Source organism: Syngnathus scovelli, chromosome 1 (assembly GCF_024217435.2).
Source record: "Syngnathus scovelli strain Florida chromosome 1, RoL_Ssco_1.2, whole genome shotgun sequence".
In the NCBI taxonomy this organism is placed as follows: domain Eukaryota; kingdom Metazoa; phylum Chordata; class Actinopteri; order Syngnathiformes; family Syngnathidae; genus Syngnathus; species Syngnathus scovelli.
The window spans coordinates 27,152,198-27,169,422 of NC_090847.1; the positions used below are offsets into that span (position 1 = coordinate 27,152,198).

Below are 17,225 nucleotides of genomic sequence, written 5' to 3' on the forward strand. Positions count from 1 at the left end.
GTGAGATGAGCAAAATTATTTCCTGACAGTCTTTTAAACTCATTCCCTGGCATTATGAAAATGGTTGCTATGGATACCGAGGGTGGAAAGCCGAGCAACGGCTATGAGGTTGCAAACACTTGAGCGTTACCACCATCTTGTGGTGAGGTGAGTGAACAATTCCTCAGTGTAATGAATAGTTCATTTATTTTTATATATTTTTTAATATATTTTTAATTAGTTCCATTTAATTGGGTAAATGTGTTGTCTAAATTGTCGTCACTGTTCAATGCATCTTAATGCTGCAGGGGTCATGATTGGATTGCATCTAATCTGTCGGGTAGGTCACCTCGCACAACCAGGGAACTTGACCACCATGCAGACACTTTTTTTTCCCTTGCAGGAACTCTGCTGAATGTTTGGGGAACGCTCGAGGACGTGCATGAAAATGTCCCAAGACGACGTCAACAGAACGTGTTGCTCCGGCGGAATTGTTGCCAAGGCGAACGTCCGTCTAATCTCTGGTAGGAAACTTTTAAATGTTATGATGAAAAAAAAAATCATATTCCAGCACACTTGATAAAATTATGGATTAATGTAATGTTACAAAAAAAGCTCCCAAGATAAAGGATTATATTTAGAGCAGTTATGAAGTGGTCAGTTAATCCATCTTTATCTGATTGTGCCAGTGTGAACATTTCATCACCGTCACCATGCAAGGACGGAGTCTGCTCTCTCAAGCAACATGGAAGCAGGCACGGGACAACACCTCATCACCTCACCGAGGTCCTCCTGCAAGGTTCCTCCCGCTGTTCCTGGCCTGCTTGTTTGCGCTGCCCTGGCCGGGTTTAGGTGGATTATTTCGTGTCGGGGTAGTTGGCCCCTGGGAATGTGACCCATTCTTCGCCAAGGCCCTCCCCGATGTGGCGGCACAGCTGGCTGTCAACCGCATCAACAAAGACCCCTCGCTGTCCTACGCTGCCACTTTTGACTACACCATACTGCATGTAAGCACCTGCTTGCCTTGCTTGCAATAACTTGGGGAGTGAGAAATGTCTTACTGAACGACTTAATGTCGTTCCACAGGAGCCATGTGAGACCTCAAGAGGTCTGGAGAAGTTTGTGACTTTCCATACCAAAGCCTCGGCTTACATGGGACCGGCGAACCCGGGTTACTGCGATGCTGCCTCAATGCTGAGCAAAGGTTGGAACAAAGTGAGTCGACGAAATCGGAAATGCATATAATCACTAAAATAACTTAGAAGTAACTTAGAAATAACTTTAATAACATTTAGAAGTTCAATCCAACATTACTTAAAAGTCAGATATTCTTTATCCTCTGAGAAGAGCTATTTTATACTGCCCCCAGGTGGCCAAGGTGGGTAACAGCACATGCCGTTGTTACAGTGTAGCAAAGACTGTTTAATTTGATTCAGTCATAATTGGAAGTCTACTTTTATCATTTGATGTTTTGTTTATAATTCAATTAATTCCTCCTTCAGGCTTTGTTTTCATGGAGCTGTGTCGGCTACGAGTTGGATCGCGTCTGGAGCCACCCGACCTTCGCCCGCTCCATGCCCAGACCCACCTGGGTGCTTTTACGGATCATGAGATACTTCAGATGGGCTCACGTCGGAATCATCTCTGCCTCGGATGACATCTGGGTGGAGACGGCGAGAAAGGTTGGAATAAAAATGGTGACTCAAATCACATTTTGGGCTACACGTGTCATGTTCACAACGTGCGTGTGCGTTGTAGGTCGCAGAATCCCTCCGGGCCCACGCTATGCCCGTTAGACTGGTCAGCGTTATGGAGAACACACCACACGGCATCAGGAGGACTCTGGCTAAAGTTCGGAAAATGAGAGAAATACGAGGTGGATGTGCTCAAGATGTGTTGTGCTCGAGAACTTTACCTCTAACCTTATTTGCTGTCCCTTAGTTGTGATCCTCTGCATGCACTCAGCATTGATCGGCGGTGAGCTTCAGAAGCACCTTTTGGAGACCGCCTACGACATGCGGATGATTGACGGCTCCCTGGTGCTGGTGCCCTACGACACGCTCCTCTACAGCCTCCCCTTCCGGAATGTAAGCTACCCAGCGTTGAAGAGCAACCACAAACTGCTGCGGGCCTACGACGCCATGCTCACCATCACCGTCGACTCGCCCCGGGTGTCATTTACGGAAGCTTACACGGAGGCCGTGGAGAAGGGCGAGCTGGCGAGGACGATCAAACCCCAGCAGGTGATGACACACGTTTCGATATTTTCTTTGAATGAAGATTGCAGATGAGCACAAGAAAAAGATTCTGATCAGTCGGTGTTTGCAGGTGTCTCCTCTTTTCGGGACTATCTACAACTCGGTGGTTCTCGTCGCTCACGCCGTGCAGCGTGTTGTCCTCTCCAAGGAGTGGATGTCCGGTGGGAATATCGCGCAGCAAGTGCGCAACCACAATTTTGAGGTACGCACGCCTAACGCAAATGTTTTTCCGCACTTCAAAAGCCGCTGCCTAAATTGCTATCGCAGGGTTTCAGCCATCCCGTGAAAACGGATTCTTCTGGAAACATGTTCTTAGACTACATCGTGCTGGACACGGACGGACTCACCTGTGAGCTGACACCGACACACAGGTTGTTGACGAGTCTTAATTTGGAAATTACTTCCTACCACCGAACTAAAGACGTGTTTCCCTGTCACCAAAGACTCGACATGGAGGCCGACTCGGTGAACTTCCTGGGTCGAGACATCCACTTTCCTCGCGGCTCGGGACCCGAACGGGACCTCCGGTGCTGGTTCACCCCAGGGGTCATCTGCTCAGGGGGTGAGTCCCTTGAGGCTCTGGCGTTTCAAAGATTAGAACTGATACTGGTGTCTTTTCATTTCAGGTGTGGATCTTTTTTCCACCTTTAGCATTGCGCTAGGAGCCGTTGCCGCCTGTGTGCTAGCCGCTGTGCTAATTTACTTTATCCGGTAAGTCTGGCACCGGGGTTGGGCTTTGTTTGCAAACAAGATAATAAAGATGTTGTTTTTCCCTGTCTCTTGTTGCCTAGGCGACGCATCAACCAGATTCGCCTGCTCAGGGGTCCGAACAAAATCCTGCTGACTCTAGCGGATGTTACCTTTATCAACCCCTCACTTAGCAACAAGGTAATAATTAATATGTTCTGTAATAAGAAATAAAACTGAAAAGAGTCATTTTCCATTTTCCAGAAGCTCAACGTGGAGGACAGCCGAGCCAGCTGCGCCAAGAGCGTGTCGGAATGCAGCGTCACGTCCTCCATCCAATCACCCGCCACGTACGAGAACTCCAATATTGTCATTTTTGAGGTGAGTGTGATTCACCCAGCATAATTTAAAAAAAAAAATTGTTAAACACTTAATAGTGACGTATTATTGTTGTCATCGTTTTATAATTTCCGACAGTCTGTGAGGTAATGAAGGTGTCTGACTGTCGGGGCATGACTGTAATTAATGAACGTGCCCACTAGGGGGACTGGGCGTGGCTCAAGAGACTTCCCTACGGCTCGTTTAGCAGCATCAACCCCAAAACCAGTGACTTGTTTGAGCTGGTAGGACACCCCATCATCAAACAACACGGCTTTGGCCTCACACTATAAGAGCCTTCGCTATCCGCTTGCAGATGAAGGACATGCGACACGAGAACATCAACCTTTTCCTGGGCTTCTTCCTCGACTGCGGCGTGTTTGCCATCGTGACGGAGTTCTGCTCCAGAGGAAGCCTGGAAGATTTGCTCCTGAATGACGACGTCAAGCTGGACTGGATGTTCAAGTCCTCCCTGCTCCTGGATTTGATCAAGGTTCATTTAATTAAGTTCAGAAGCACGTGTAGGTTTTAAAGTTTGGCCACTACGGTGCCTCAGAAAGACCACACTTTGTAAGTCTACCACCATTGAGCATTTTGATTCCCTCTCCTAGGGTATGAAGTACCTCCATCACTGCGGCGTGTCTCACTCCCATCTGAAGTCTCGCAACTGTGTGGTGGACGGACGCTTTGTGCTGAAGATCACAGACTACGGCTACAATGAAGTTCTGGAAGCTCAGAGGTTCCCATACGTGGAACCACCTGCAGATGGTGAGAGACCGCACAACGACGTCCTCACAAATTCTTCAAAATCTAACAGCCGTGCTCGGTAGACTTGCTGTGGACGGCTCCGGAACTGCTCCGAGGCCCTCAGCCGGGCCTCCACGGGACGATGGCCGGCGACGTGTACAGCTTCGCCATCATCACCCAGGAGGTGGTTATCCGAGGGCCTCCGTTTTGCATGCTGGATCTTTCGGCCGCAGGTGGGACAGCCAAAAACAGCTCCTACAATACGACCTGGTGCCCGGGCATCCATTTTGCTTTCTGCTTTTTGTTTTAGATGTGATCGCGAAGTTGCGCAAGCCGCCGCCTCTGTGTCGCCCGCTGGTTAGTTTGGACTGCGCTCCGTTAGAGTGCATCCAACTGATGAAACAATGCTGGAACGAACAGGCGGAAAAGAGACCCACGTTCGAGGAGATATTTGACAAGGTAGGTTCTTCACACTGCCACAACTATATACTGTCAGCCTTTACAACCTGAACGACATTTGTCACACCTCTTCAAGTTCAAGGACATCAACAAGGGCAAGAAGACCAACATCATTGACTCCATGCTGCGGATGCTGGAGCAGTACTCGTCCAACCTGGAGGAGCTGATCCGAGAGCGGACCGAGGAGCTGGAGATCGAGAAGCAGAAGACGGAGAAGCTCCTGACGCAGATGCTGCCTCCGTGAGGCATAACGTCAACCACGGCATACAGTCGGACGAACCTGATGTTGTCAATTGCGGTTCTCCATCGTTCCGCAGATCCGTGGCAGAAGCTCTGAAGATCGGCGGGACGGTGGTGCCCGAGTATTTCGACAGCGTGTCTCTCTACTTCAGCGACATCGTGGGCTTCACCACCATCTCGGCCAACAGCGAGCCGATCGAGGTGGTCCACCTGCTCAACAGCCTCTACACGCTTTTTGACGCCATCATCGGCAACCATGACGTTTACAAGGTGCCCCCCCCCCCCCTCCCGTCAAGCAAAACATCCTGGGTAGGATCTTCTCACGCACCCTCCACGCAGGTGGAGACGATTGGCGACGCCTACATGGTGGCGTCGGGCGTGCCCGTTCCTAACGGTAACCGGCACGTGGCGGAGATTGCTAACATGTCCCTCGACATCCTGAGCGCAGTGGGAACCTTCAAGATGAGGCACATGCCCGACGTTCCCGTCAGGATCCGTATCGGACTGCACACAGGTGGATAAACAAAAAAAAAAATTCCTTATGGTGCTTCGTCAGGGCTGTTGTTTATCTTAACGTTGTCATGACGACGATGTGTTTTGCATGCTTTAGGTCCCTGCGTAGCGGGAGTGGTCGGTCTCACGATGCCGCGCTACTGTTTATTCGGAGACACGGTGAACACCGCCTCTCGCATGGAATCCACCGGCATGCGTAAGTTTCACGTCCGCACATTTTTTTTATCCATACCTCGCTTTTGCTTTGGTATTTATTCGGCCCCGTTACAGCCTACAGGATCCACGTGCACCACGACACGGTCAAAGTTCTGCGTGCGCTCAACCTGGGCTACAAACTGGAGCTGAGGGGAAGGACGGAAGTGAAGGTGGGACACGCCCGCCTTATGGAGTGCCAGTTTCTTATTTCTTCTCCTCCTGTAGGGGAAAGGAATGGAAGAGACGTACTGGCTTGTTGGGAGGGATGGATTCACCAAACCTCTTCCTGTACCTCCAGAGCTCAAATCCGGGTACGACTAGTCTGCTTGCGTGCAAGCGCGCGTGTTCCATGTTCACGCTGTTCGCTTCGTCCCATCAGGCAAATGGCCCACGGGCTGCAGATGGCCGAGATAGCCCAGCACAAGAAGCGGCAAGCCGAGAAGCAGCGACAGGAACAACTTGCAAAGAAGAAAAACTGAGGTAATGTTATGCATTCGCAAAATGTATAACATTACTGGCTTGCTGGGGAATGGGGACAAAGATAGTTGGGCCACTGGCAGAGCTAGGATTTGTTGGGTTAATAAACCCAAAACATTCTTTAGAAAATGTCGATAAACATTCATGACATGTTCCCCACGGGGGATGGGGTGAAATCGGAAAATTCCCATTATCTGCTCTAGCACCTGGGAGTCAGTGCCCCCGCGGCCCCCCATGTAGCTCCGCCAGTGAGTTGGGCAAACTTTCATAAGGGAATCACAATTTTGCAATTGTTGATTGCTGGCAAAACTCAGTTCTTCTCCTTTACAAGGTTAAAAACCTTTATGTCGCTTGAAAAAACAACAACTTTTGACTCCATAACAAGATTCTAAAACAAATTTTAAAATGCCTTTGCTAATTTAACTATATTGCATTGTCGTTCCTCCTCTTCTTCAGCGTGGGCGCCAAAGAGCCAAAGAACCTGAAGCAGGTGTTGTACAAAGCGGTGAGGAAGATCTCCCACATCCGCGTCGTCACACAACTGTGCGAGGACGGCAGCGTCATGATGGAGCATCACTGAGCGCTTGTCCGGAGGCTGTGGTGGCACCTCAGGTTGGATTCTCGGGTCAAACGTTTTCTCTGTGAACACTCGGGCCGAAATTGGGATTAGCGTCAACCGAGTTGAGGAGACGCGGTCTTGGCCGCTGCTATGAATAGAAGAAGAGCGACTCAGCAAAGCGGGGATCTGCAGACACAGTCAACAAGTGATGAATACAGATTATCGCCTTTCCTTTGGCAAACAAGCAAGGGGAAAAGGACTGAATCAAAAATTTCATTTTGATCTGACAAAATATAAGCCACGTCAGAAATTCATGTAAAAAAAAAAAGTACAGATAGTGTCTTTAGCGGCTGATACTAAACACTTTGCTTCACTTATAGATTTGTTCGTGTTGAGGATTATCTTTGCTGATCCTCCCAATTTGTGTTGCTTCCTGCAGATGGCGCTCTTGAACATATGCACGTGCAAGGTTTTAATTTGGACCTGGTTGGGGGGGGGGTGATGTGGGGATTTACAGAGGATTTACATTGACACCGCTCGGTTCAAGGGACGGGCATTTTATAGAATATCATATGGTGACGAGAATGTATTTTTTATTTTAAATGTCAGGAGATAATAAATCAAAAAGTTCAACTTCCACCATCCTGCTGTAATGCGTAGCAGCTCATTGGCCACTTCATCTGGCATCTCATTTTACGGTGATTGGTTAATTTTAATCAAATTATTTCCATAATATTTATTTTAGTTTTGTTTTTAATTGTGGAAAGAAGGCAGACCTTCAGAAGAAAACACCAACTCAGCTGCTCAAATTTTGGACTAATTAAGTGTAATTAGAACATTTCCATCGGCCACTAATGGGTCGTTAAATCTCGAAAGTTCAAACCAAAATTGAGATAAATCCCAAACTGAAGCACTAACAACAGTGACGGTGTTGCTCCTGTGCTTGCCCTGAATTAAAAACGTGAACAAAGGCAAGCATGCGATCCTTTGTGAATCTCTTGTGTGTGTTTTAGCTTTGTTGGCTCTATTCGTTTGTTAGCGGTACAATAGCACGTATTGCAGTACACCATTGTCACCAGCAGAGGGCGCCCGGACAAGCGTTTGCGACACCTGACCGGGAGGCCTCCTTAGGGCAATTTAACTCCCGTTAAATTTGACTTATCAGAGCAGTTGAAGTGCAATGTTGACTTCATACATTGTTGACGTTACTTCCCCACATGTAAATTTCACACTTGTAAGCGTTGGATGTGGGTAACATTAAGTGCAGTTGTTCCCAAGACATTCACCAAAGGAGTTCGTGGGAGGAATAAGCGAAACAGATCTTCCTTTGAAATGCGTCTGATGTTTCAACAGGCTTACCCACTGTGTCAAATAGTTAATTATTCACCATGGACGCAGCATATAAAAAAGTTAAACGCTACTCAGGTGGACTATGAGACAACGCAGGAAAGTGTTTCTCTCGGATACCCTGTATTCACAATTGTACAGTGTTGTGAGAATTTTTTTTTCCAGATTTAAGACTCCGATCTGCCCTGGCTCGGATGTAACTGTTTCTTCAGATTTCAAACTTGCCTACCACAATAACGTCCACATTTTTTTGTCCTCAACAAAGCAAATTTGACTAGCAAAACATTTTTACCTATTTGTATATTTTTTCTTATTATTTAAAAATATATATATAGTTTGAGATTTAGTCTGAACTGCTATGGTTTATTTCATTGTAATGTGATGGTATTAGTAAACGGATTAAGTGAGGTCAGTCGTACCTGGGACAACCCTACGTTAATGATAATGCGTGTTAGTAGAATCCAGACCCGGCTCCAGGATTTTGTTTCTCTCACGGGACTAAAGTGGACTTGACATAGGAAGGCTGAGATAATATTTCATAAATGTATTTTAGAGTATCAAATAAAAAGCTGGAGGGGCTTAACTGGGGCTACGCGTATTTCTGACGAGTCTTTGGCCCACCTGTGTAGGGCTGGTTGAACTTCATTTCATATTGATGGATAAAAAGATAAATGTAAATAAGTTATCAGGCCACTTTGGATGTGCGGTTTGGATGCAGCTCTCTGGCAACGTTCCCATCACATTCGAAACAAGCCTAAAAATTAACGCCTATTTTTAACCCCAGTAAAAACTTTAGCTTCTGTGATTGGTCAGATCCATTGACGCAAGGCCGTATCGTCCTTTTGACAATTGGCCAAGACGCCTGTCAGCGTGTGTCACTCATAATATTTGACCAATCACACAACGCCTCAGGCAATTTGAGCCAGGCTGTTATTCCTGACGTAGGTGATCACGTGTTGTTTGTGCTGTGGCCCGGAGACTTGTGTGCAGGCGGAGGAGAGCGAGTTGCTAACAACTAGCTGGAGACACACGATTGAACGTGGCCATGCTGCACACGGTAGGCTTTATTTCTTAAAACGAGGCCGAGTGCAATAGTTGTTTGCTGCTACAAGGGGCACTTTATGGATTAAAACAAACAAACAACCGCTTGGCGAATAGTGCAATCTGTGCCGTGCATTAGCTGGCCTAACCGGACTTGAACGCTGGTCTCCCGACATAAGAATGGGGTAGTGGTCCGCTTGGATTAGCTTGCAAGTCAAGTGACCTTTGATTGCGTTTTCGAATGGCAAATTTCACGAATTACCCGGAAGGCAAGGCAGCGAAGTTGAAGCTGGAGACGCAGCAGAGGAACGTGGGCTCCAAATCTACCGATGCAGACGTTGACGGCTCGGTCAGGGAACCCCCTTCCCCGTTAATTAACAGCAGCAGCAGCAGCGGAGGCGGTGGCTGTCGTTCCCATCAGTTGCCGCCCTCCTACCAACACCACCTTGAGTCGTATCACTACGAGCTGGCGTCGCATCATCATCTTCATCATCTCTCCGCGGACGTCGCCGAACCCCCGGGCAGAAAATCGTTGTCCCCGGTGGAGCACGGCGCCACTGCCACCAGCAGCACCACCACCACCACCAGCGGCGGCCTTGCGTACGAGGCTGGCGGCGTGTCAAACCCGCCGGACGCAGTGGACGACATTCGAAAGTGTGGCTACCTGCGCAAGCAAAAGCACGGACATAAACGCTTCTTCGTGCTGCGCGCCTCCAGCCACCTGGGCCCCAGCCGGCTGGAGTACTACGACAATGAGAAGAAATTCCGGAGCAGCTTGCGCGGGGGAGCCGGACCGGCGGGCCCTTCCTCACCCAAGAGGGTGATTTACCTCTACCAGTGCTTCACTGTCAACAAGAGAGCAGACTCTAAAAACAAACACCTCATTGCTCTTTACACCAAGGATGAGTATTTTGCTATTGTGGCGGAAAATGAGCAGGACCAGGAGGACTGGTACGTGGCCATCAGCGAGTTGATGAGCGAGGGCAGGAAGGGGCATTTGATTACGGACGATTTGGATGATGGATATGGTACGGTCACCCCTGGCACTGTTTTCAAGGAGGTGTGGCATGTGAATGTCAAACCCAAAGGACTCGGTCAAACTAAAAACCTCACGGGCTTGTATCGCTTATGCCTTTCGTCCAAAACCCTTCACCTGATCAAGTTGAACTCTGAGACCCCATGCGTGAACCAGCACCTGATGAACATCAGGCGCTGCGGAAACTCTGAAAGCTTCTTTTTCATCGAGGTGGGTCGCTTCTCCTCGATCGGGCCGGGGGAGATATGGATGCAGGTGGACGACTCTGTCGTGGCCCAGAAAATGCACGAGACGCTTCTGAACACCATGAAGGCCCTGAAGGCCTACGTGGAGATCAGGCCTCGGAGTAAGAGCCAGTCATCGGGCTCCAACCCCATGCCGTTTGTCACCACGCACCGGCACCTTAGCAACCTGCCGCCGAGCCAGACGGGCCTGCCTCGACGTTCCAGGATGGAGTCGGTGGTGGGAACGCCGCCGTCTAGCAAGAGCTCCGGCGCTAGCGGTTACCGCTTCCGCACATCCAGCGAAGGGGAGGGGACCATGAGCCGACTGTTTCGTTCCACGACAGGAAGCCTGGTCCACCTTAACTCGGGGCGTCCCCATCTTGGCCGCGCTGAGGCGGACCTAGGTGGTAGCGCCGGCGCGGTGCTGGGAAATGCCGGCACGAGTGCCGGGGCCGGGCGCCACGTGCGGGCCGTCCCCGGGTCATCAGCCTCTACTTACCATGCCCGCTCCGCCTCCCTTCCGGTCTCCCACCCTTTCACCACAAGCCCGGTCAGCGTGTCCTCCAGCAGCGGCCACGGTTCTGTCTCAGACACCCTCACACGGCCATCCAGCGCATCAATATGCGGCTCTCCGTCCGACGGCGGCTTCAACTCGTCTGACGAGTACGGATCCAGCCCCGGGGACTTCAGGTACTTCCGGGTGCGCAGCAACACCCCCGATTCCCTGGGCAACACCCCGCCGATCCGAGAGGAGAACTGCTTGAGTGACTACATGGCCGTGGGCTGGAACCGGGAGGTGTTTGGCACCAGCGCCGGCTCCGGGAACAGCAGCGGCGCCAACACACCGCGAGATGAGAGCACGTCGACGACAGAGGACGAGCGCTTTTTTTCTCAAAGGAGGAGGAGAAGCGCTGGGCCCGGGGTAGCCGTTTATCAAAAAATGACTCAAACCAATTTTTCTTTAGAAGAATCGGCCGACGCGTCAGACAGCTCCTGTTCCGAGCACAGCCAGCAGAGCCGGCCCTCGACGTCGCAGCCGCCACCGCCGCCACCGCCGCCGTCCTCCGCCAAGGAAGATAGCGGCTACGTGCCCATGCAGTGCGGCGTGGCGCCGTCGCCGAGGGACACGCCTCCCGACTACATGCCCATGCATCCCGGTTCTCACCCCGTTTCCCAACCGCATCAGTTCCAGAGTCCAAATTTGGGTCCCCGCTCGGCCAAGCCCCAGTCGCAGTCCTCCACCGACGCTCACGGCTACATGATGATGCTCCCGGGATGCAGGGGCAGCTCTCCCTCCCCGGTGCAGGCCTCCCTCAGCCCCCCCCACAGCGGCGCAAGCACCAGTGAGAGCATAGCAGAGAGACCCGCCAACGCGGCGGCGTACATGGACATGTCCTGCGGCGGCACTATGGGGCAGAAGCTGGATGGCAGCAGCGGGTCCTATGGCGCCGAACTCTGGAGGTCTTTCAGCCCTTATTTCTCCCTCCCTCGCTCCTACAAGGCCCCCACCAGAGAAAGCGATGAGAAAGAGTGCGACGACTATGTTCGGATGGCCTGTCTCGGCAAGCCAGTCCACGCCTCGGTCGGTGCGACTCCCTCATCCGCACCCGAGAGGAGGCCTGGCGGCGGCGGTTGCCCCTCCACACCCTCACACCCACCCCCGCCTTACGAAGCTCACCACACCACGGCCGCCGTGGCTGACGGGCGTGTCATGAGACCCAACCGCCTGCCTTTAGGCAGGAGGAGTTTCCACGGTCCGCTGCGAGTCAGCGAGGCCTCCGCCTCATCCGCAGTTACCTCCACCTCGGTCCCCACGGCCGGGATCGCGACCAATAGGCCTTCGAGTCCCGGGGAGTATATCAACATCGACTTTGGCGATCATTACCCCCGCCAACAGCAGCCTCCTGCCTACCCTTTTCCTAGCAAGGATGAAGCCCCCACCCAAGCCTCCAGCGACCACCGTCGAACCCCTCCCTTACCCCAAACCAGTCAGGACTACATGAGTATGGAAGTGGGTCACGACCATCAGGACAGCGATGGCTGTCTAGGTAAGAGCCAGTCACCTAGACCCAGCCTGGTGGCCCCCTGGAACCCGCCCAGCTATATCCGACCCTTGGCTAGTAATTCCGGTGCGCTGGCCTCCCCCGTGGTCCATGCCGGAGGTCACTGGAGGTCAGCGGGCGACGACTACACAAAAATGACGTACGGCAAGAAGGGCGAAAGGACTCAAACGAGCCCTACAGACATGCTGCAGCATCTCTGCGTGATGGAGGGATGCTACAGTCATGGTGGCTCCTCCTCCGCCTCCCCCATACCCCCCACCTTGCCCCCAAGGAGCCCAGCAAGGAGCCCAGCAAGGAGCCCAGCAAGGACACCGGCGCACCCCCCGGAACCAAAGGTAGTCCGGGCCGACCCTCAAGGCAGGAGGAGGCATAGCTCGGAAACCTTCTCCTCCACCTCCTCCTCCACTTCAACACCTTCATCCTCGGCGAGCCACCCGATGCCGACGGACTCTGCGACCTCAAACGGGTCACGCGCATCCGAAGGCCACGCCTCCGGATGCGCAGGCCTGCCATCCTTCGACAGCGTGTGGATGTCGGTGGAAAATCGCCGGGACCCGGACCAGCCTTTCTCATCAGGCCCGGCCACGGCAACCGGCACCTCGGCGTCCTCTCCCACCTCGACCGGCGGAATGTACGCAAGCGACGTGTCTGTGGGATACCAAAGTGGCCTCAATTACATCGCCCTGGAGGTGAGAGATGACGGGGGCCGTACGGACGCGTCCGCCGATGTCAACGAGAGCGCCGCAGTGCCAGAGAACGCTGCCCGTGCTGGTCCTGAAATCAAATCAGAAGGCGTCTCCACGACGACCAAGGGTGAGTACATTTGCTTTTGTATGAAACAAAGACATTTTGAAATGAGGGAATAGAAGTGTTTTTTTTTTCTTCTTCGCAGGCTAAAAATAAGCCTTTGTGTTCTGTGCTATTTTTAGTTTTGTTTTATCAACTCGCTGTTCCTCCACATGTAAAAGCTCTATTTTGGCTCTTGACGGTACGTAGCTTTGTCAAGATCAGAGAACCGCTGATGTTTCGAAGCCATCCTGACCTGCGTGCATTGTTACCAGGTATCGGGCTGATACCAAGCTTACTTGAAGGTATCGGGTACTCCCAGAGGTTGCCGATACAGGCCACAGATACTTAAGGCAAAATTATAAATCTTCCTAGTTGGTGCTACATTGCAGCAGATTGAAACATCGATGAAGTTCAGAAAGTTCTTTGCTCAGTTTTTTTGTCATTATGTTAAATCAAATGGAATTTTACATTTCAGGTATCGGTTCGCGGTATCGGTAAATACTCATTCAATACTCATAGTGGGGAAAAATGGTGTCAAACATCCAGAGTGTTTTTTTTTTTTACCTTTTGGAAGTTGTTGACACTTTGCGAGGTTTTGATTGGCTGAAATGCCCCCCCCCTCAAAGTTTAGCTCACTTCCTCAGCAAACGTGCCATGCGGGCATGAGTCAGGATCGTTTGAGCACCAGCTGACTCGAGTGTGCGCTTAGCAGCCGTCGCCGCGAGCGTGCCGAGTCACGGCGGCCGCCGCTTTGATGTCATCGCGGCGGCGGCGTGTCGAGGCAACGCAGCGGCGACGGGAGGGAGGCATCATCTCTCAGGAATGCGCTTCCTCTCAGCTGTGGCACGACGGGATGGCGGCACACCTGCTTCGTTTACAGCGGGGGGGTCAAAGGGCTTTGCTTTCGATGTTGTGGAGTGACCCAAGGTGGTTAGCGGATTGCGCCAGGCAAGGGGTGTGGTGGGGTCAAGAGCCAAAGTCATACGAGGATGGCCTTTAAGCTCTGGCGTTGCCACCTATGCGCCTGCCGGATTTCTATATTTACACGTCTATTTCCAGGCTGATGTGAGTTTACGGCCGTGCTTGTAACAAGATCTCCATTTCCACTTGGAGTGCTCTCAAGGGGCGTTAGATATTAGAAGGATCTCTCAAATCATCTATGTGTGATACCTGGTAACTGTGATGTCAGTTTCAGTTGACAACAAGGGGCAAAATGGCCGCCCCCTGAGATGGATTTAAATGGGAGAATTTTGCAATATTAGTCAGATGTTTCGACTAGTGGGGGCACGTACAACATATTTATGGCAAGAACATTTTGGTGTTGTCATTTAATTTGTTGTTTAATAGTCATTATCCTTGCTGTTGAACTAGAATTGGATTAACTTTGAGACCGCAGCAGGAACAAGGCTCCGATTGGCTCGTTTGTTTGATCGCGATTTAGGAAACTCAGACTCCGCGAGTCGGCCGCCCGGCCTCGGCTGCAGGCGGGCTTGCCGGCATTCCAGCAGCGCCGCCTGTCAAAGCGACGGCATTGTGGTGTCCCGCTCGCATTGTCGTCGCACAAAAGCTGCACTTTCGGTGGAATAACCCAGCTGCGCCGGGGTCACCCCGGACACGGGTCCCAGCCAAAGTTGAGGAACTGAAACCGGGACAGTCAAAGAGAGTAGATTGTAGATTCCCTTTGGTTACAAAAAAAAAAAGCTCCTCTTGCTCCAAAACCGCACCAAGACGTGGCTAACCTGTTTTTGTGTCCTCACAGACTGAGCTGGAGTGGCACAGGAGAAGGTGCCCCCACCCCCCCCCCAAAAAAAAAAACTGGACTGAGATGTTCTGGATGCAGAAGACACAGACGAGATGACAGAGAAAGGCTTGCATATTTTTCATTCATATGAACTGTCTCACGTTTTATTTTTCTTGTTTTATATGCAAATCTTCACTGTCTTCTTTTGTTTTTTAAACTCGCGTCTCTGGTCAAGCGCCAGTGTTTGCTGCCCTCTCGCGTCGCGGTGAGCAGGCGGTTCAAGTTCCTCATATGGTGTTAAAAAGGGAGGCAGTCTTGATGCAATCTTGATTTTTTATGCTTTCATTTTTTTTTTTTAACCCATCCAGCCTCACCTCGCTATGGTACCGTACAGTTATTACGTTGTGGAGAGCGTTGTTGTAGAGAATGTGTATATATACAGTATAATCTATTTTTTTGGGATGCGCTTGTTCACTTGACCTAGAATGGCTTCCTGCTCCCTAACAGGAAGTAAAATTTCCTTTGGTACACTTGCACATATTTATTTGACGTTCAAATAGTTCCGGTACATTTTTTTTTTTTTTTTTAGCTCCTCGGCTAGCCGAGAAATTAGCGTGTGATCATGAAATGACTGAGAGGTTGATGTTCTCTTACTCTTTTTTTTTTTAAACATTTTCCATTTTACCTCACGTGTTGCACGGTACAAAGTCTCACATGGGATGCACACACACTATTCACACAACCCAGGGTAGACCCCCTAAGTGCCCCCCACCCCACTCCCCCCCCACCTCACGGATGATTAGGATCCTTCCCAGCAGCGCGTGACGCACATCCACATGCCGCATGCTTCCGGGTGACGTGAAAAAGTTACCCGAGCTGCGGCTGCACGTGGACCTAGTTTGCCCCTTTAGACACACACACACATGCACACACTCACGGGCATCAAACGCAGTGTTAGCCGAAGCCCCGCCCCCTTTTGGCGCGCTCCCGCATCCGTATGTAGCGTCTCCTACCGCTTTCCTACAGCGGAGATGTGAGCTTAAATGCAACACTGATTGACTGATTATTTTGGTTCACCATTCTCACTCGTATTTTTGTGAAGGGACACGTGAGGCCCGTCTTTGCGAGGTTTTTCCCGCCTACGTCGGTGGTGTCCAAACTGCAGTACGGGGGCCACTTGCGGCCCGCCGTCAGCCATTTCCTAGTGGCGCTTAGAATATATGGAAAAAAAATGACTTTGATAAAAATCCCAAACTGTTTTGCTCCTAAAATAAAAGCAAAATAGCTCTAAAGCAGTGGTCACCAAGTTCTACATGAGTAGCCTCCGTTCTAAAAATAGCTGACCTGGGACTGAAGTGATCACTGGCTGAGATTTATAGAACTCAAGTGTTTCTTTTTGATATTTATTCATCTGTTGCGTAATTTCTGTGAGAAATCGTTACCATGAAATGTGTCTTAACAAAAATGAACGCCATTACTTTTTTTACAACAACAGCGTTATTTAGATTATCGATATTTTCAGAAGTGCTCATCCTTCACGTAGCTCTCGGTCCATGACCCCTGGTGTGATACAAAATTGGTTTTAGGGTTTTTCAGAAAGTCGGACTAAGCAAAAAGTTTGGACACCCCCGGCCTATGTGGATCCATCTCAAAATCAGGCCGGTCAGAACGGTCCCAAAGGTCCGTGTACTTGCTGTGCTATTGTGACATGGTCCTTTTTTTTATAATACAAAGCAAGAGTGCTATTTTTGTCTTTTCAATTCAATAGTCAACCTTATTTATTTTTAATTTAAGCAGTTTATCACATTACAGTATTTCAGACTGGGCCAGCTCAGATCGGACTGATCAGCGTGTCCTCCTAGTCCGAAATGGCTGCAAAGAATCATGCTAGGACTTGTTTGATTTTGTAGACTTCACTGCATCCTTATGCAAGCGATGCGTTTCCCCCTTTTCCCCCCCCTCATTTGTATTTTAGTTGACGCCCAAAAAGCGGGGAGGTATCCAAGCAACCTGCACACAAAGCGATGCGTGCCCGTTTTTTTTTTTTTTTTTTTTTGTGGCATTTTGCATTTTTTTTTTTTTTTGTATTAAGAAATTGGTTATTTTTTGTAACTATATTCCAGTTAATTTGCTGCTGTGTAGTACAGTTGATTGATTAGTGGTCCTCCGTTCGGAGGCGCGCCTCCTGCTACTTGTGTTCTTTTCCCACTTGAATGCTGTTTGTTCATATTAGCCTTACAGAAAAGAGTAAAGTAGTGGGGAGACGCTTCTCCTTCGTACCTCCTCCATTTGGGAAAAATCAACCTCATAGTTTCTCCTACAAATAAGGAGAAGTTGTGGCTTTTTTTTTCACGCCGCCGTACGTGATGTTTATATTGTTCCAACCTTTGCTTTCCATAGAGCTATTGCAATAAAAATGTTCATGTTCATGCCTGTGTTTGCGTCACTTTATTCAACTCTAATCTTTTTTTTTTTCTCCCCCCTCCTTCTCC

At 50.2% G+C, this 17,225-nt stretch overlaps 2 protein-coding genes and 1 long non-coding RNA gene across 5 annotated transcripts; 2 read left to right on the forward strand and 1 right to left on the reverse strand.

Annotated features, from left to right (window-relative positions):
• The first annotated feature begins 12 nt into the window (after nt 1-12).
• gc2 (guanylyl cyclase 2) lies at nt 13-8,422 on the forward strand. Of its 3 annotated transcripts, XM_049745867.2 has the most exons (26): nt 13-147; nt 288-319; nt 383-503; nt 669-986; nt 1,066-1,194; nt 1,482-1,661; nt 1,738-1,855; nt 1,921-2,222; nt 2,308-2,439; nt 2,505-2,608; nt 2,681-2,799; nt 2,864-2,948; nt 3,029-3,125; nt 3,189-3,305; nt 3,467-3,547; nt 3,619-3,795; nt 3,914-4,070; nt 4,133-4,282; nt 4,360-4,508; nt 4,585-4,748; nt 4,826-5,018; nt 5,088-5,262; nt 5,359-5,457; nt 5,532-5,626; nt 5,682-5,767; nt 6,390-8,422. In XM_049745867.2, the coding sequence occupies exons 4-26, from the start codon at nt 693-695 to the stop codon at nt 6,511-6,513; spliced, it is 3,327 nt and encodes a 1,108-aa protein (XP_049601824.1). In that variant the 5' UTR covers nt 13-147; nt 288-319; nt 383-503; nt 669-692; the 3' UTR covers nt 6,514-8,422. The 3 variants fall into 3 exon arrangements, with proteins under 3 accessions (XP_049601824.1, XP_049601834.1, XP_049601843.1); XM_049745877.2 differs by adding an exon at nt 5,836-5,936 and having other exon boundaries at nt 58-503; XM_049745886.1 differs by lacking the exons at nt 13-147; nt 288-319; nt 383-503; nt 669-986 and having other exon boundaries at nt 1,066-1,183.
• LOC125984181 (uncharacterized) lies at nt 6,315-9,250 on the reverse strand. The gene is made up of 2 exons (XR_007486853.1): nt 9,143-9,250; nt 6,315-6,572 (listed from the first exon to the last, which is right to left on the reverse strand). It is a non-coding gene; the product is annotated as an uncharacterized lncRNA (long non-coding RNA).
• Nucleotides 8,709-17,162, forward strand: LOC125984053 (insulin receptor substrate 2-B). Its single transcript, XM_049745855.2, has 2 exons — nt 8,709-13,016; nt 14,752-17,162. Exons 1-2 carry the CDS (start codon nt 9,122-9,124, stop codon nt 14,754-14,756), a joined length of 3,900 nt encoding a protein of 1,299 aa, XP_049601812.1. The 5' UTR covers nt 8,709-9,121; the 3' UTR covers nt 14,757-17,162.
• Nucleotides 17,163-17,225: the final 63 nt, after the last annotated feature.